This window comes from Ambystoma mexicanum, chromosome 2q (assembly GCF_040938575.1).
Source record: "Ambystoma mexicanum isolate Mex_15411 chromosome 2q, UKY_AmexF1_1, whole genome shotgun sequence".
Taxonomy (NCBI): Eukaryota; Metazoa; Chordata; class Amphibia; order Caudata; family Ambystomatidae; genus Ambystoma; species Ambystoma mexicanum.
In genome coordinates, this window is record NC_090924.1 from 1,176,445,905 (window position 1) to 1,176,461,828 (window position 15,924).

Sequence of the window (15,924 nt, forward strand, 5' to 3'; positions counted from 1 at the left end):
ACCAGCCTGTACATGATGTGGCAATTGGGTCGTTCTACACCACCCTACAACTCAGTGGTTTGATGCTTCAGTTGGAGATGAGAGTCTTATTCAAAGGCTTGCCACTACAGCAAGCAATCGCTATGCTTGTGCCACTCACCGTTGGTAATTCTAAACAACACATATTGAGTTGGACATTTGAGGTCAAGAACCATAGTGTACATTCCCATTTTGGTATAATTCCATAAAGTAAGACTGATGAAGAACAGACTACAACAGTAGCCGATATCCAAAGACCTCCATGCCACAAGAAGGTAACTAAAAAATCACTCATTGTGGAGGTGCGGGAAACGCACTCTGGACCATCAGGGAAAACCTCCCATGACATTGTTGCTTCCAGGCCCAAGTTACACAGTACAGCGTGTATATCAGCAGGAACCCCAATGGTACTGTTCTGCACTGCTGTTTGATTTAAGGGCAGCGTACCATACAACAGAATGTGTGGTGTAATAAACTCTAAAGAATGATCCTGTTACCCCGATTCTTTTTGCAAAAGCTCATGGAGAACACATTCCTAATCCTAATCAAATTTTCGACACAACCCCTCAAAGAATCAAATGATAACTTACAGCAGTACCAGGTTCACCAGATGGACCCTTCTCTCCAGAGATACCCTGGGGGCCGAGACCACCTTGTTCGCCAGGACGACCGACTGGGCCGGAATCACCACGAGGACCTCGGGGACCATCTTTACCAGCATGTCCAGATGGGCCGGGAGGGCCACCCATACCCTAAAGGCAAAGAAACATTGAGTACATACACAATAGCTCACACTGCGGAAAACGTTGAATGTGATCAATATGTTATAGCGCAATAGGATTAACAAAGGGCTCATTCAGTTTTCCTCCTATAGTGACGGATACTTGCAAGTCTTGCCCCAGGATCATCCAATCAGGGATTGACTCTGGGGCAATATGTTGATGAGCTGGATAGTGGTGTTCATGTGCCACAGGACATCATAGTCCATATAAGTGGATTGTTTATATCTATTTATCAACAATAATTTCCAGGCAAAAGGGACTCCCAGTGTTAGGCATCAGGGACCATTTCCATATTATATGACAGGGTGGCACATGTTTGGCAAACATGCCACTTAACACTGAACCCCTTCTGTGTGGCCCTTGAAATGATAGTATCAATGGTTTGCATTGGCAGTCATAATTGGTAAACAGGCAAATGATTTGGTGAGAATCTCCCGAAGAGAAGCCCTTGAAAAAAAGGCCACAGGCAACATGAAAGTATTTTCAAAGTGATGTAAATGACAGGTGCTCGTATTACCCAGTTATTACTCAATTTAATGGTCCTCATTGTATCAGCCTTAGAAAGATGAAAGGTTGAGTCGGCCTTGCCAGGATTTGAATTAGTCACTGCCTTGTTGAAAACAGATTTTAGCAGCCAGTGCTTTATTTGAGCTATCTGACCAGCTTTTTATATTTCATAATCTACACTCTAATATTAAAATCAGACACCAGATTTGTCAGTAATAATTCAGAATCGGTAGACATATTGTTATATGGAAAAGCGCATATTTAAAATATCCCACACCATGTTGATCTTTCGCTTACCATGCTCAAAGAGCTTCCAAAAGGCTGTGGAACTGAATACTGAAAAGATTCTACACTGCTATGTCCATATCTACATTCAAATGAATAATTAGATGTATGAGACGGACAAACATTGGGTGCATACTTACTGCAGGGCCAGGTCCGCCGGTTCTTCCAGCAGGTCCAGGGAATCCAGTAGCACCCTGTAATTGGAGGACAATGTAAGGTGCAGCTAGAAACCACAACAGCAAAAAGCATTGGAGCTGCTTAAGAAATAAACAAGCAAACTTACGGCAGGGCCAACTTCACCGCGAGAACCAGGAGCTCCAGCTGGACCATTAGGACCCTGTGTACATAAAAGAGGCACAACATCAACATCCTTGGCAAGTGTCCATGGGTTCAATTGTTCATTTGCAATCCAAAGTAACATCCATATTCTTATGTTTTCTGGGATCAAGTCAAAGTTCTGTGGGCCCCAGTTTTAAAAATGACCCCAGTGTGTATGATGGTGGCGGGCAGAGAGTGGCAAGATATGCCAAGTTACATTGAGGTCTTCATGAAAATGTTGCCCTCGTGCTGCAAGAGAATTACATCAACCACTGCTGAGAAACGACCCTGAAACATGGCGGTTTTTGCCAAATAGAGGTTGAATGTTTGTGGACTTTCTCCTTGGTTGGCATAGACTCAATCCATGCCATGGGTATAGCCTGTAGTCCGGCGCTGGGACTACGATGGCACCTTGGAGTCCAGGTCCAGTGATTGCTAGGTGTAACTTCGAGGAACTGCTCTAGTTAAGAGCCAATCCTTTGTGATTCGAGGCCGGTGCTGGAACATCCTGGCAGACGCCAGCTGTTTCAGTGTCTTTTTAAAGGGTAAGTGGCTTGGGTGTGCGGAAGAGCACCCCGTTGCCAAGGGCCCTGCGGTATCCAATGCTATATTTGTTATGTTTGAAGATAGGCCAGAAGATTGTAATAGTGCGTTTGAACTGTACCTTCTGATGGGGGTTTAGTGAGGACCACCATCTGAAGGTAGCCAGGCCTCAGTAGGCATTGGGCATGCTACGTGTTTGACCTTTAACTTGTGTCACCCTCCGAGTCAGTGGAACGATTTAATGGTGGCTGTCACATACACTTGCCCTTTGTTGTATGGTTTTAAATTGCTCCAGCCGCGTCATTTCAAGTGTACCAGTTAGTTTCAATCAGATGTTTGGTTGAAGGGAATGACAGCCTACATTTAAAAAAAAAACATCTTACCAAATTATTGGGGAGGAGGATTTGAAAATAAAAAAGAGACCTACCAAAAATGCACAAGACTTTTAAGGTCTCTCAGGTATTACAACGCTGAACTTAGTATGGCTAATGCTATTTTAAAATGATAACATTGACCATAGCGTGCTTTGTCTTTTTTTTCATGTTTTCTATTTTTTACCCAGCAAGGTAAAGCCATCAAGGTATCGAGGAGGAATGTCCTACAACCATGTACATTTGACATTGAATCTGGACAGATATCTTACACCAAATGCCATGGGAAGATATTTTGGAAGTCCTGTAATGTTGACTACAGAGGACAGCACTCAGCAGCAATGCAGAGTACCTGGTGAAAAATAATGCCCATACATATTAGATGTACTTACTGCAGGACCGCTTGCACCAGAAGCACCAACGGGACCCTGGGGACCAAGTTCACCTTTAGGTCCCTTCTCTCCTCTTTCTCCTTTCACTCCAGTGTGACCAGCGGCACCCTATCAAAAAGAAAGTTGAAAAGAAAACCTTGCATCAAAATATGAAGATTGCCTTTTCTGTTGGTGGTGATTCAGTGAGTGTTGTAGGTACGTACAGGTGGACCGCCAAAGCCGGTGGGACCTCCAGGACCATGCTCACCACGCTCGCCCTAAAAGGAAATAAACAATGAGATGAGATATAGTGCAGACTTTGATTTGAGACATGTGTTGAGCGAATGGTTGTGTTAGTAAGGTTGTGCAAGCAATACTTACAGGAGCTCCACGAGAGCCAGCGGGACCAGCTGGGCCGGAAGGACCAGACTCGCCCTACAAAGGAAGGAAACCATTTATGAAGGAGTCGGAAAGCAGTGTCCTACCATGGCGACTCAAATCAGAGGCTGCCTCCGAAACATTGTCCTATTGTAAAGATCATGCCTAATGGCTCTACCCCTGATGAAGACCACACTTGCTTTACCACCTTATCTGTGGGATCCAGAACATGCACTGAGCTTTTACCCACCATATCAGCTGTTTCTGCCCATTTTGCTTTTTAAAACCTCTATCTGGAATTGGTTCGATGTTCTTTCATCATCTAACATTGTTACGAATGCCTTTTAAACGTGTATAAAATTACGAAAAGGTAATCCCTTTTTTTTGGGGTTGGGGTTGCTCCCCAAACCAGTCCTCCACCACCTATTTTTTTTTACTATTCACCTACCCTACAACCCTTCCCTGCCCTTTCCCACGCCCCTCAAAAATGTTGATTACCTTTTTTGTAATTTCATACAGTCGTAGAAATGACAGGCGATGAAACAACGTTATACCCTTGGACTCATGCCCTTCTTCATTCATTAAAGAATTACAAATACTTGGCCATTATGATTCAATACTCCTGTGACGTATAATGTCATTTTCTTTTTCATTCTTCTGCTCTGTATGAAAGTCTTAATGCACCACTGTAATTAACATCTCCCACCTGAAACACCCAACATATATACCGGCAGAGTCTATCTTGTTTCCAGAAGTTACACTGATGTTCTACTGTCATAAGACATACTGTTTCAATACTTACTCTGTCACCGGGACCTCCAGATGGACCAGGAGCACCGGAAGCACCAGCGGGACCCTAAAGGACAGATATGAATAACAAATCACCAACCAATCATTGGCAATCAATGAATTCTACTGCACATGCGCCGTGTCCTTTCCCTCTCTCGATATCGCTTTTCCTTTCGGTCCTCTCTGCCTTTAAAGGGCGTCCATGCAGTATACAATCACAGGGCTTCTAATGAAGTATTCTGGTCCTGAACATGAGCTTACTTGGGTTTGTGTTGTGATCTGGGATGAATACGAAAAGTGGCCTTATTTCTCACTAAGCTATATGATAAGACATTTGGCGATAAGGTCTTCGTTGCTTTAGGTGATGGATAGGCTTGTATAACACCTCTGTTTTAGTACACTATCAAAATCATGCAAAGCTTTTTTGTTTCCATGACAACCATGGATGGTCCAAGGACACCTTCATAGTTCAAGAGATTTAATAACCTCTATATCATTTTTTGGAGAAGAAAGACTTCAGATGTTTTTGACATGTAAATTAAATTTACGATTTGGTTAGTTCCCTTTCTAAAAGGTGCCTCTCATGCTGTGAGTATGAATTTTGCTGAAAAGCCCCTGTGCTGGTTGCAATACAGTTGGCACGATGCAGTTTCAGACAAGTTACCCCTGTTTAACATACTACTCCTACACATCGTTGTACCTGCCATCTACAAACCCTAGTCGCAAAGAAATCAGGTGTAATTTACTACGATCATAAAATCTGTGCAAGTCACGCCTGATTCACATAATTGTCCAATTTACAACCAATGTTGTTGGACTGACATGGTGCAACCTTACACCAGAATAAATGTACGTCACACACAACAAAAGACCCCCAAAAAGTATTTCTGTCCCTCCAAATTATGTTTCCTTTACATATCAGTTCTTATCCAACACATGGTTGGATTTTCAGACACCTTTGCGGCTCTTCACATGGCACACCCTGGAGTAATTTAAGTGTGTTCACAAATGGTTCTATGGCAAATTTTAATCCTTGTGAATACTTGTAAAGCTACACATTTGTGGGTGTGTACCTAGTTTCCATGCATCCACCCCGTGCACACAGACATCTTGAAGACATGCCTTTTGGAATGGCCCACTTTTGCTGGTGCAGTAGTTTTTTATGACTGCATAAGGTAACACATATTTGCAGATGTAGACTTACTCTATGGTTCTTACTTCTTTTGTGAATCACTAGTAAGTCCTTTCTTTGAATGAGCCTAATGTGCGCTGGTGTACGTTGATACCTTTCCCTTAAATCTGGAAAAAGCTTTATAATGCTGCGCCTATGTATTTACAACTCAGCAGAACCAAGGTAATCTCACCTGTCCAAAAGTGCAACATAAACCGATGACATAATCGAGATAAGGTAATGTTTTTGATCATTCTTGAAAGGTTGCACAATTACACTGGTTCATCCAAAATGGCGTACACGTAACTAATTTGACATTTTTGTGCATGTAAACCAAACTTAATACAGTCAAGCATGGTTTATTTACTTTTTTCAACATGTCTCTTACAGACCAAGCACCTTAATATTTTCAGAGTGATCCACACCCAAGTCTCCTGTTAACTGTCACTCAAGTATCTGATCATTTAGAAATGGCGGAATTCACTTACGCGTGCACCATCTCTTCCTTGGTTTCCGTATTCGCCTCGGTTTCCAGCTTCACCCTAGAATGAAGATGAGCAGGTCTTATTGGTTTGACAACTGCAATGTTGGCATTTGCATTTTGCAGACTCTTCCTTGTACTCATTTAATATAACGCAGGTGTGCATGGACCCTCTGTGACCTTCCGTATTGGATTTTGGACTTGTACACTAGTAGGAGGCCGCAGGCATGCTGGATGGCCAATGAAGTGGATGGTTCTTTCATATTTCAAATCCATCTCACTTCATTGCAGAATAGAACTGGTTATTTCTAACTTGCCTCCAGAGTATTTATTATCTCTCTGGAAATTGGCTTGTTTTGCAGCATAGGTAGTTCCACTCACCTGAGACTGACATGGGAACCACAATGGAATCACTAAGCCCACTTTTTCCCTGTTATACATTTTCTTTCTCTATATTTTCTGATGTGTGGTAAGTAAATTTCATATCAAATATATGAAAAATAATAATTGGTTTGGCCCAAGTCTGGCAGAATCAGTGTCTAAAAGCCTGGGCATAGAAATCAGCCCCTATCGATGGATGGCAATGCCAACATTGCCTGATATTCCCATGGAGGGACTCTGATATGCCACCTCTTACACTATGTTGGGGTGCAGTTCTGATATTTTGAAAGTCCATGTGAGCAGAGGGGGTGTGGCTTGTTGACATGGTCAGCTATGAGAGCCCCCCAGCTGCTTGAGATCCGTAAATCTGGTATCTGGCATATCTGCGCGCCCTCCCTCACCCACCTATGTTAATAGAGGTTCTGTTCTGCAGGGGCAGACACTGTGACTTTCCAATTTACCTTCTCTCCTTTGGGACCAGGAGTTCCTGCGCCACCTCTTTCTCCAGGGGATCCTCCAGATCCAGATGGGCCAACTGCACCAGCTAATCCGGCAACACCAGGTTCACCCTAGAAATCACACAAGACACCATTGTCATTTAATCACTTTTGCTGCACCTGTTGAACAACTTGCAGCATTAAATGTGTGTGGCAGCCTCTTGGAGCAGTGTAGATACAACATTTTGCTTAATTGCAATGAACGACCCAGCTCGGCCAAACTCCAAGCAGCACCGACCACTTCCGTGCAGATGTGGTGGTTTGATTCTAATGGCCATAGCGGGTGTGGTGAAGATATGATGGGAGGGTGGAGGACACATCTCATGGTTGATCAATGTTGATATATGCTTGTGGATGGAAAGGCTTTGTGGGCCCTGTATTCATATGGTGGCATGTTCAATAGAGCAATGCCCGGTGTGGACGTGGAGCAGCACACGTGTTTACTGTGAACCATTTCTTTAATTGTTAAAGTACTGTCCCAATCAGAGAAGCAGCTGAACCTACCTTTGTACCATCTGGGCCAGGGGGGCCGGAAGGACCACGGGATCCAACGGGACCAAGAGGTCCAGCAGAGCCGCTTTCACCGGGAGCACCGCGCTCACCCTGCAGAAGACAAGTAGGTGAGAATAGCATGAGGACAAATTGAAATATTATTTAAATGCATCATTATTATTTGTGCTATTTTAATATCACCAAACGTTAATTAATATAGGCTTCAACTAATTTTGCCTAGGTAAATTAAAATCATGGCCATATGAGAGTTTCCGTAACTCAAAATCAGAAGCTAAAATACGCAAGTCCTAGTAGATGATACACAGTGCAGTGCAACCAGGCCCCTTGACATGGATTTACCCGAGAATATTACACGAGCCATTCCCTAAACCTTTCTGGACAGATGAGCAGGTAGTCAGCAGAATGGGTTATAATATAGTGCAGTTGTGCTACTGCATTGCTGAGCAGAGCCATGTTCTCATCCTTGCCTATGACTAGTCATATGGGGATATTTATTTGAAATGTCAGGAGCAGACAGTTCTCCTATAATATAAACGGTGTAGCACATTATCCCGTGATTTCTTCAGTGGGAGTTCTTCAAGATATCTCCACACCTTTAGAGGAGAAACACCCAACATTCTGCTTAATAGTATAAAGACTGTTTTGCTTATAGAGAGAACACTTGCATTCCTAACACCAGTCAATGTAACTTTGTGGGGAGCATATCTGAATTTTGTTTATTTCAGCTGCGGTGCCCCCTTGCTCAGTCTTGGTACAAGTCAAAGAACAACCTCGTCAAGACACGGATAAGGAAAAGGACTAACGCTGATACCTGCAAGACTTTCTGCCAGGGAGAGGCACATAGGCTGCAACTATTGGCCGACTCACCAGCACAACAGACTCTTAAAGATACCAGCGGATAGCATTGCTTGCTGGAAGCAAAGGAATACTGCGCCCATGGAAGCCACCCAGAGGCACCTGACCGAGGAGCAAAAACCTTATCCTAAACGCATACTTACTCGAACTCCAGCAGGACCAGGAGGGCCAAAGTCACCGGGCATGCCCTAGAGGAAGGGAAAAGATTTCATTACATGATTGCATTTTGCTTAAGCAGAGTATTACAGGAACTAAGGCAGATAAAGGCGAGCACAAATATTTATTTATTTAATTGTTTTTTAAATAACGTGCCTAATACCGCACTTGAGTTCGGGTTCTAATCGTGGATCCTGGATTCGAACCTCAGTGGCTCTGTTGCCCCTGTGCTATCCCCCTGTTTTAGTGCAAGGCTGTCTATGTGATGTTAATTCCTTCTTCCACCCTGTCCAGTATCTAAACACCGAGTTGGGAAATGAAACCTCAAGTCCATTTCTAGAGCACTTCATACCAAAGGGACATGTGTTCTGTAGATTTCGTTGAAAAGCAGTCTCCCTGCTTTGCTGAATTGTAAAGCAGTGTCAGGAGGAAGCCCTCGTGATCTGTCTGCTTGGTTTGTTTTCTGAGGTCATTACGGGGAAGCAGCTGCTCTGCATCTTCTTCAATGCATGTAAATGTAAGAGACTAGTATTCATTTCCCAATCTAAAAAGCGCATCTTGGAAACCGCTTCACATACAGTTTTCAAACATATGCTTTGAAAGATGGACATAACAGCCCAGTCGTTAGCCCTGAGCTGTTACGTTCACTGTCGGGATTGTGTAATGTTGCCGCGGCAGCTGCTTTGCTCGGCAGCGCAGCGCCTTCTCACTTTCTGCGCTCTGCATTACTCTCCATACTGTAAGGTGGCCAGAGACGGGACTATGCAAAGGTACCGCCCGTGGCACATCTGACCGAGAATGCTCTAAGCTGAGAGGACCGATAGGCTCCAGTGCTGTGCTGTGGTGCACAGTCCCTTACTCGGTGGCTTCTGTTTATGCATTCAAGAGCCCATACTTTGTCTGACTTGCACAGAGACTGAAATCCTTGTGCATAATGTTTGCTTTTTCGAAACAAGGGTGGGTTTACAAGCATGCGCGCTAGTGGCCGGCTCCTCATCCGCAGGCTTGCTTTATTTACTAACAAGATGTGAGCGAGCATTCCTGCGCTGAGGGCGCAAGGCGTGTGCTTTGCCTCCATGAGAACGCTGCCTGAGTGGATGGAGAGCAGGCCTCTGTACCAGGGCACAGCATGGTATTGAGTGGTTGGACCAAACATCTATACATACACTCTTTTGTCAGTGAAGAAATGTAATAGCTATGCTGCCTTGCATCCACCAGGGCCAGGGCAATAGGGATGCCAGTAAATATAGAGACATGGGAGGGGTCCCTCTTGTGCCACTTGGTGTGGCACCTGCCCCAGTGCAGAGGAGTGATGTGTGTGAGGGGCAGAAGTGTGGTGGTGCATTCACAGTGGCAGCAGAGATCAACGTGAATGACTGTGATTTCTCCCATGCCTATGGGTACAGTGCACACCACTATATTTGAGTAAACACTTGTGCCTTTTTCCCCACAGTGCATGTTCTTAGGGTAAAAGCACCGGGGTCAGGACATATTATGAAATCATTTTCAAGAGCCTTATTTGCAAATGTAACAACCTGTTGCTGGTACTTCTACTACTACTATTACTCTGCTGCCTGCGGTTACTAGAGCTACTACTAATACTACAGCTCTGCTGCTACTACTTTGTGCTACTACTGCTAGTATTGCTGCATACTACTACGCTGCTACTACTACTACTACTAATGTTATTACTACTACTAGTGTACTGCTACTTCTGCTACTACTAGGACTACTAATGTTATTACTACTACTAGTGTACTGCTACTTCTGCTACTACTACGACTACTAATGTTATTACTACTACTCGTGTACTGCTACTACTACGACTACTAATGCTATTACTACTACTAGTGTACTGCTACTTCTGCTACTACTACGACTACTAATGTTATTACTACTACTCTTGTACTGCTACTTCTGCTACTACTACGACTACTAATGTTATTACTACTACTAGTGTACTGCTACTTCTGCTACTACTATGACTATGAATATTAATACTGCTAGTGTACTGCTACTTCTGCTACTACTAATATTATTACTACTAGTGTACTGCTACTTCTGCTACTACTACTACAACTACTGTTATTACTACTAGTGTACTGCTACTTCTGCTACTACTATGACTACGAATATTAATACTGCTAGTGTACTGCTACTTCTGCTACTCCTAATATTATTACTACTAGTGTACTGCTACTTCTGCTACTACTACTACAACTACTGTTATTACTACTAGTGTACTGCTACTTCTGCTACTACTTCTACGACTACTAATGTTATTACTACTACTAGTGTACTGCTACTTCTACTACTGCGACTACTAATGTTATTACTACTACTAGTGTACTGCTACTTCTGCTACTTCTACGACTACTAATGTTATCACTAGTGTACTGCTACTTCTGCTACTACTTCTACGACTACTTATGTTATTACTACTACTAGTGAACTGCTACTTCTGCTACGACTACTACGACTATCAATGTTATTACTACTAGTGTACTGCCACTGCTGCTACATTATACTACGACTACTAATGTTATTACTACTACTAGTGTACTGCTACATCTGCTACTACTACTACTACTTCTAATAACAATAATATACATTTGTAGTGGAACATTGCATTTGGAATAAGGTAACCTTTCCAAAAATGTCAACATTCTCCAAAAAGACATTCCATGTGACTGCCAGGACACCCATCTGCCATTTTGGCTGCAATGTCTTGACTATGTTGTTAAATGGGACACATATCTGATGTGCACTCCCACATCTGATGTGCACTCCCACATCTGATGTGCACTCCCACATCTGATGTGCACTCCCACATCTGGGGTGCTTGGCAGATTACTCACTCGGTCTCCAACTTTGCCAGCTTCTCCAGCAGCGCCTCCGGGACCAGGCAGACCCTAGAAAGGAAAGAACAGAAATAGATTGCAATACACCTGTTTTTAATCACATTGGACAACATGCCAAATACTCATAAAACATGTAAGAGAAATCATGCCCACCCGAAAAGAAAGAATGTCTTCCCTAACCTGTGCCCGAGCATACCCATTGGTCAAGGTTTCCTGTTATTGTTTAATAGATGTGTATATAGCTGTAGAATGTGATTCCATACCTGGAAGCCAGGAGCACCAGCTGGGCCTTGTTCACCTTTCTCACCAGTATTTCCCTGAAAGTGAAAATGCACTGGTGAAATGATGTGCTGAACACACTACAGAAGTGAGACAGCAGCTGGACGCGCGCAGGAAGCAGCCACTTACCACAACGCCGGGTGGCCCTTGGGCACCGTTGTTTCCATCAGGACCAGGAGCTCCCTAAAAAGATCCAACAATGAATGAGCACACAGTCAATTCCTATTGGCCATTGTCTCAGCCAATGCATTCAAGTGTTTAATACAATGTACTATCCCAAGGATGGTGTCCTGTAAGTTCAATCTCTCTTCCAATGGTCACAACAGTGCCACCCACATATTCTTTCTGAACAGTACCTTAAAACCTAGGCCTACCATCTTCTGACGTTCCAGGAGCTTAATTAATAGAAGGAACACTCAATTCTCCTTCATTATATACCCTAGCGCATACAGACTGGGCATTCATCACTTTCAATAAAGAGTGGGGGGCAGTATGAGGGGCACGTGGGGTTAGCATACAGGTCAGTTTGACTTGCTCATTATATAGGTGTACGTGTTTGATTTGAAACACAAAAATGGTGTGACCTCTGACCACTCTTTGGAGCCACGCCAACGGTGTGACGTCTGACCTCTCTTTGGAGCCACGCCAGACACTCCTAATGCCCCATGATTACAACTGGGCCCTCAAGTGCCATTCTGGCCATGGTTAGACCAACATGTTTTCCCTGCTAGTGGCATACCATTCTCCAATCAAAGTCACTTACATTAGATTGTCACAGGTGCTAGTGCTTTTGGCAGACTAAGGAAATAGACATCTTTGCTTGTGGACTCTGGTTGTTGACATATCCCAATCACTCCTTAAGGGGATTTGTGTCGACTTGGCAGTATGCTGGCACCAGCAATGGCTGGTTGGACCCTAGAAGTTCTGCTCTGCTGGATGCCATAGTTCTGTTAACATCCGGTAGCTGATGGGGAGCCATACTGCTACACACAGGTCTACACCTTTCCAAATAATGTCTGCTTTAGTCCTTCACTAAAGGCACACAGAGACAACATGACGTGATACTGAACGTGGTCAAATCGGAACCAGAGCAGGGGCAGCTGGGAAACATTAATTAAACCACTTAATTGAACGATTCTAGTAAGACGTTTGCTCATTTGCATGACCTAGGACCCCTTAGCATGCAGAGTCCCACCAACAGGGGGGGTGCTCGCTAAGCGCTAAATTAAAAACCGGAGGCCTCAGTCGGATCTTTGCAGACGCTCCTGCATAGTGATTTCGCTAAGGGTTAATACGTAAGCAGGGATAAAGGCAAGGTTATTGTTTAATGTTCACACTGATGAAAAACAATCTTATACATGCATACATACCCTTGCACCAGAAGGTCCAGCGCTACCCTTGTCTCCATTTTTGCCGGGTTCACCCTATGAATTAAGAAGGCAGAAATACATTTTACAAAAAAATTCAAGTCAGGTTGTTAAGGCAAATGAACACAATTTTGAGTGAAGAATGGACACTGTGTAGGTCTTGCAAAGGGAAAGGGGGAGACATTTTGATCAACACTTATATCCAGAGTAGGGGTTCAATTTTATAAGGGCATAGCCAACGACTGGGGAAATAATTAGTGAAATGATTGGCTCAGAACTGATTGAGACCTAGTAATCAGTCCTGGAAAATCAGCAATGGTCATTCAAACTCCATCCACTCTCCATTCATAGACAAAATAAAGAGGGGGGGGCAAGTTTCAGTAAGCAACGTTTCTCAAGTGTAATGGTTTGAGTCAAATGAATTGAAGCTTGCAACAAATCAACCTAAAGCTCTGCAGTAGTGTACTTCACACAACTCTGCTTCAGGGCACTAATGGGTTAATTTTCCATACAGCACTGTAGCCATCATACGGTGCATGTCTGGGACTGCTTCCATGGCCCCTGCTCTTTCTGAGGGACATTGGAAAACATGGCGGGTGCCATTGCAAGTCTAATGATGGCTTGAAACCCTCGGTGAAATGAGGGCCTGAGAGGGAAGGAAGGGGGCGGTGGCAAAGAAGGCGGGGATGAAGTGATGGGCATAAGAGTGACCCCTCAAGCTATCCATGGATGCACTACTTACGCCGGGGCCTTTTGGACCAGGGAATCCTATGCTTCCAGGCTCTCCTCTTGCGCCAGTTGGACCCGCAGCACCAGTGCGACCTTCAATGCCTGCTGGGCCCTGCAGAAGAAAAAACATGCGTCATCATAGCATGACCACACATCCTTCCAGCCTCCATTTAGCATGTTGGGGGAGCATCCAAGCGGGAAAGGATCTACATATTCATTGATTACTCTATTTTACCTAATAGCAAATCATATTGTTTGACATCTTCAATGGGTACCATCATTAGTGTCCACACAGTAGGAAAACACCAACACCATGACTGATTCTACAGCAAGGCAATGCTATGCGGCCACCTAGGATGCCATGACAGGTTGGGAAAACGGTGTGCCTAATTGGCTACACAATCATAACCATTGTCCCCACTGCACAGGAAAGTGTGCCAACAACCATACTTCATGTGTCAGAATAAAAGTCATGCATTAGTGCTCTTATTTTCTGTACACTATATACATGTTCACCACTGGATCTATAAAGTACTTACAGCTGGGCCTTCTTTGCCTACAGGGCCGGTGTTACCAGGGAATCCAGGAAGACCCTAGAAAGCAAAGGGAAAAAAAGAAGCATGTTAAGAATGTCTGGAACCAGTGATTACATGAAGTAACCAACCATTTGTCAAGCACTATTTTACACTCAAAAAGAATAGTTAACTAAAAGTAAATATGCATATATCTTTCACTTTGTGCACAGGGACATGTCTACTTGCGAACCTCCAGAGTTTAAATACAGGATGGCTACTCCGCCCTCAGAAAATGTAGCTGGCCCACTTCCCTCTGGCCACAAACTATATCATGTTTTTTAAAAGAGAAATCCAGTTTGTATGTACCAGCCTGCTTTTTATATTTGTATTGAACTATGCATTTCATGATTACAGCTAAATGGAATTGGATGGGCCATAGAGTCGAAGCTGGATGTGAAATAGTTCAACTAACTTCTGCACTAGAATCTACGGTGTTGATTTGTGTAACCGCACGTGCATGCACGTTAAAAATGATGATGTGATTGGCCCCAGACATCAAGGCAAGTCCCAGACTGCGGTGGAGGTAGAGAGTAAGGGACATAGTAGACACTGATTAATACTGTAAGCTAACGCGGTGCACTCATGTGTGATCACAGAGAATTCCTCGCGTTAGCACACCTGAGGACTTTCAACTTTAAGCGTAGGCCCTAAACCTTTCCAGATATACAGCCTGTGCCATTGGACAGCTTCTTGAGAATCTGTGGTTGTAGTTAACATGCCACCGTACCCTTTGTCCTAAGAGACCAGGCTCTCCAGGGCGACCAGCATCACCAGAAGGACCTCGGACTCCAGCAGGACCAGATGAACCTCGGCTGCCAGGTGGACCCTGCAAACACATCACATCAAATGAAAGGCATGGCAATAAGGCGCACAACAATGGTGACCATTAATCTCAAGACTTCAACAGTGTCTCAATCGTCGGACTCACCATTCCACCAGCTCTGCCGTCAGGTCCAGGGAGACCACGTGTTCCAGGGACACCCTAAAATATATACATATAAAGCAAATAATTTAGATTTAGGAATACACCTATTACAAAAATATAAGCCAAGAGCCCCAAATATTAACCTCACAGCTGCATGAAGGAAGATTTGATATTTCATTTCCTACATGTTGATGGAGAAGTAGTGGAACACTTAGACTAGGCCGTTCAGTTTAGGCTTTTCTATTCCTTGGGATGCCAGGTTCCATGCTTCCATGAATGACATGTAAACAACATGTGACATGCTGAAGGATATCCAGTATAATGTATTCCAAAATCCAATAGATTGATGGTGAAGGTGAAAAGATTTCAAACCTGAAAGGGTCAGCTAGCCTCTGCTTTTTTGACCCATGGTGCTTATGGATCAGGGCTGTGAGTTAACATACATCACATAAGGCCCAGTAAACCCATTAGCTCGAAAGATCCTGTATTTCATCTGTACATTACACAGTTCAGTATATTTATATATTTCTTTTGCAGAGAGTAAAAATGATTGAATCAGTGATCAAAACCTATAATCCCAAGGTGGTAGCCAGGAGAGGGGCGGGGGTTCAGAACATACCCTTATGCCTGCAGGGCCAGCTGGGCCGGAAGATCCAGGTTCCCCATTAGGACCTCTCTTGCCTTCTTCACCAGAGGGACCGGCATTGCCTTGTTGTCCAGCAGAACCCTGTTAAAACAAAGAGAATCACCATCTAATGCAACAAACAAGTTA

General features: G+C 43.8%; 1 protein-coding gene across 1 annotated transcript in view; it reads right to left on the reverse strand.

Annotated features, from left to right (window-relative positions):
- The window catches only part of COL1A2 (collagen type I alpha 2 chain), a 54,565-nt gene that overhangs the window by 14,579 nt on the left and 24,062 nt on the right, over positions 1–15,924 (reverse strand). The window contains exons 20-39 of the mRNA XM_069648575.1: positions 15,772–15,879; positions 15,156–15,209; positions 14,955–15,053; positions 14,192–14,245; positions 13,666–13,764; positions 12,927–12,980; positions 11,686–11,739; positions 11,541–11,594; positions 11,275–11,328; positions 8,404–8,448; positions 7,397–7,495; positions 6,857–6,964; positions 6,022–6,075; positions 4,376–4,429; positions 3,577–3,630; positions 3,420–3,473; positions 3,217–3,324; positions 1,876–1,929; positions 1,733–1,786; positions 609–770 (exon numbers count right to left, since the gene is read on the reverse strand). Coding sequence (XP_069504676.1) covers positions 609–770; positions 1,733–1,786; positions 1,876–1,929; positions 3,217–3,324; positions 3,420–3,473; positions 3,577–3,630; positions 4,376–4,429; positions 6,022–6,075; positions 6,857–6,964; positions 7,397–7,495; positions 8,404–8,448; positions 11,275–11,328; positions 11,541–11,594; positions 11,686–11,739; positions 12,927–12,980; positions 13,666–13,764; positions 14,192–14,245; positions 14,955–15,053; positions 15,156–15,209; positions 15,772–15,879 — 1,476 coding nt within the window. The remainder of the gene's footprint in view (positions 1–608; positions 771–1,732; positions 1,787–1,875; positions 1,930–3,216; positions 3,325–3,419; positions 3,474–3,576; positions 3,631–4,375; positions 4,430–6,021; positions 6,076–6,856; positions 6,965–7,396; positions 7,496–8,403; positions 8,449–11,274; positions 11,329–11,540; positions 11,595–11,685; positions 11,740–12,926; positions 12,981–13,665; positions 13,765–14,191; positions 14,246–14,954; positions 15,054–15,155; positions 15,210–15,771; positions 15,880–15,924) is intronic.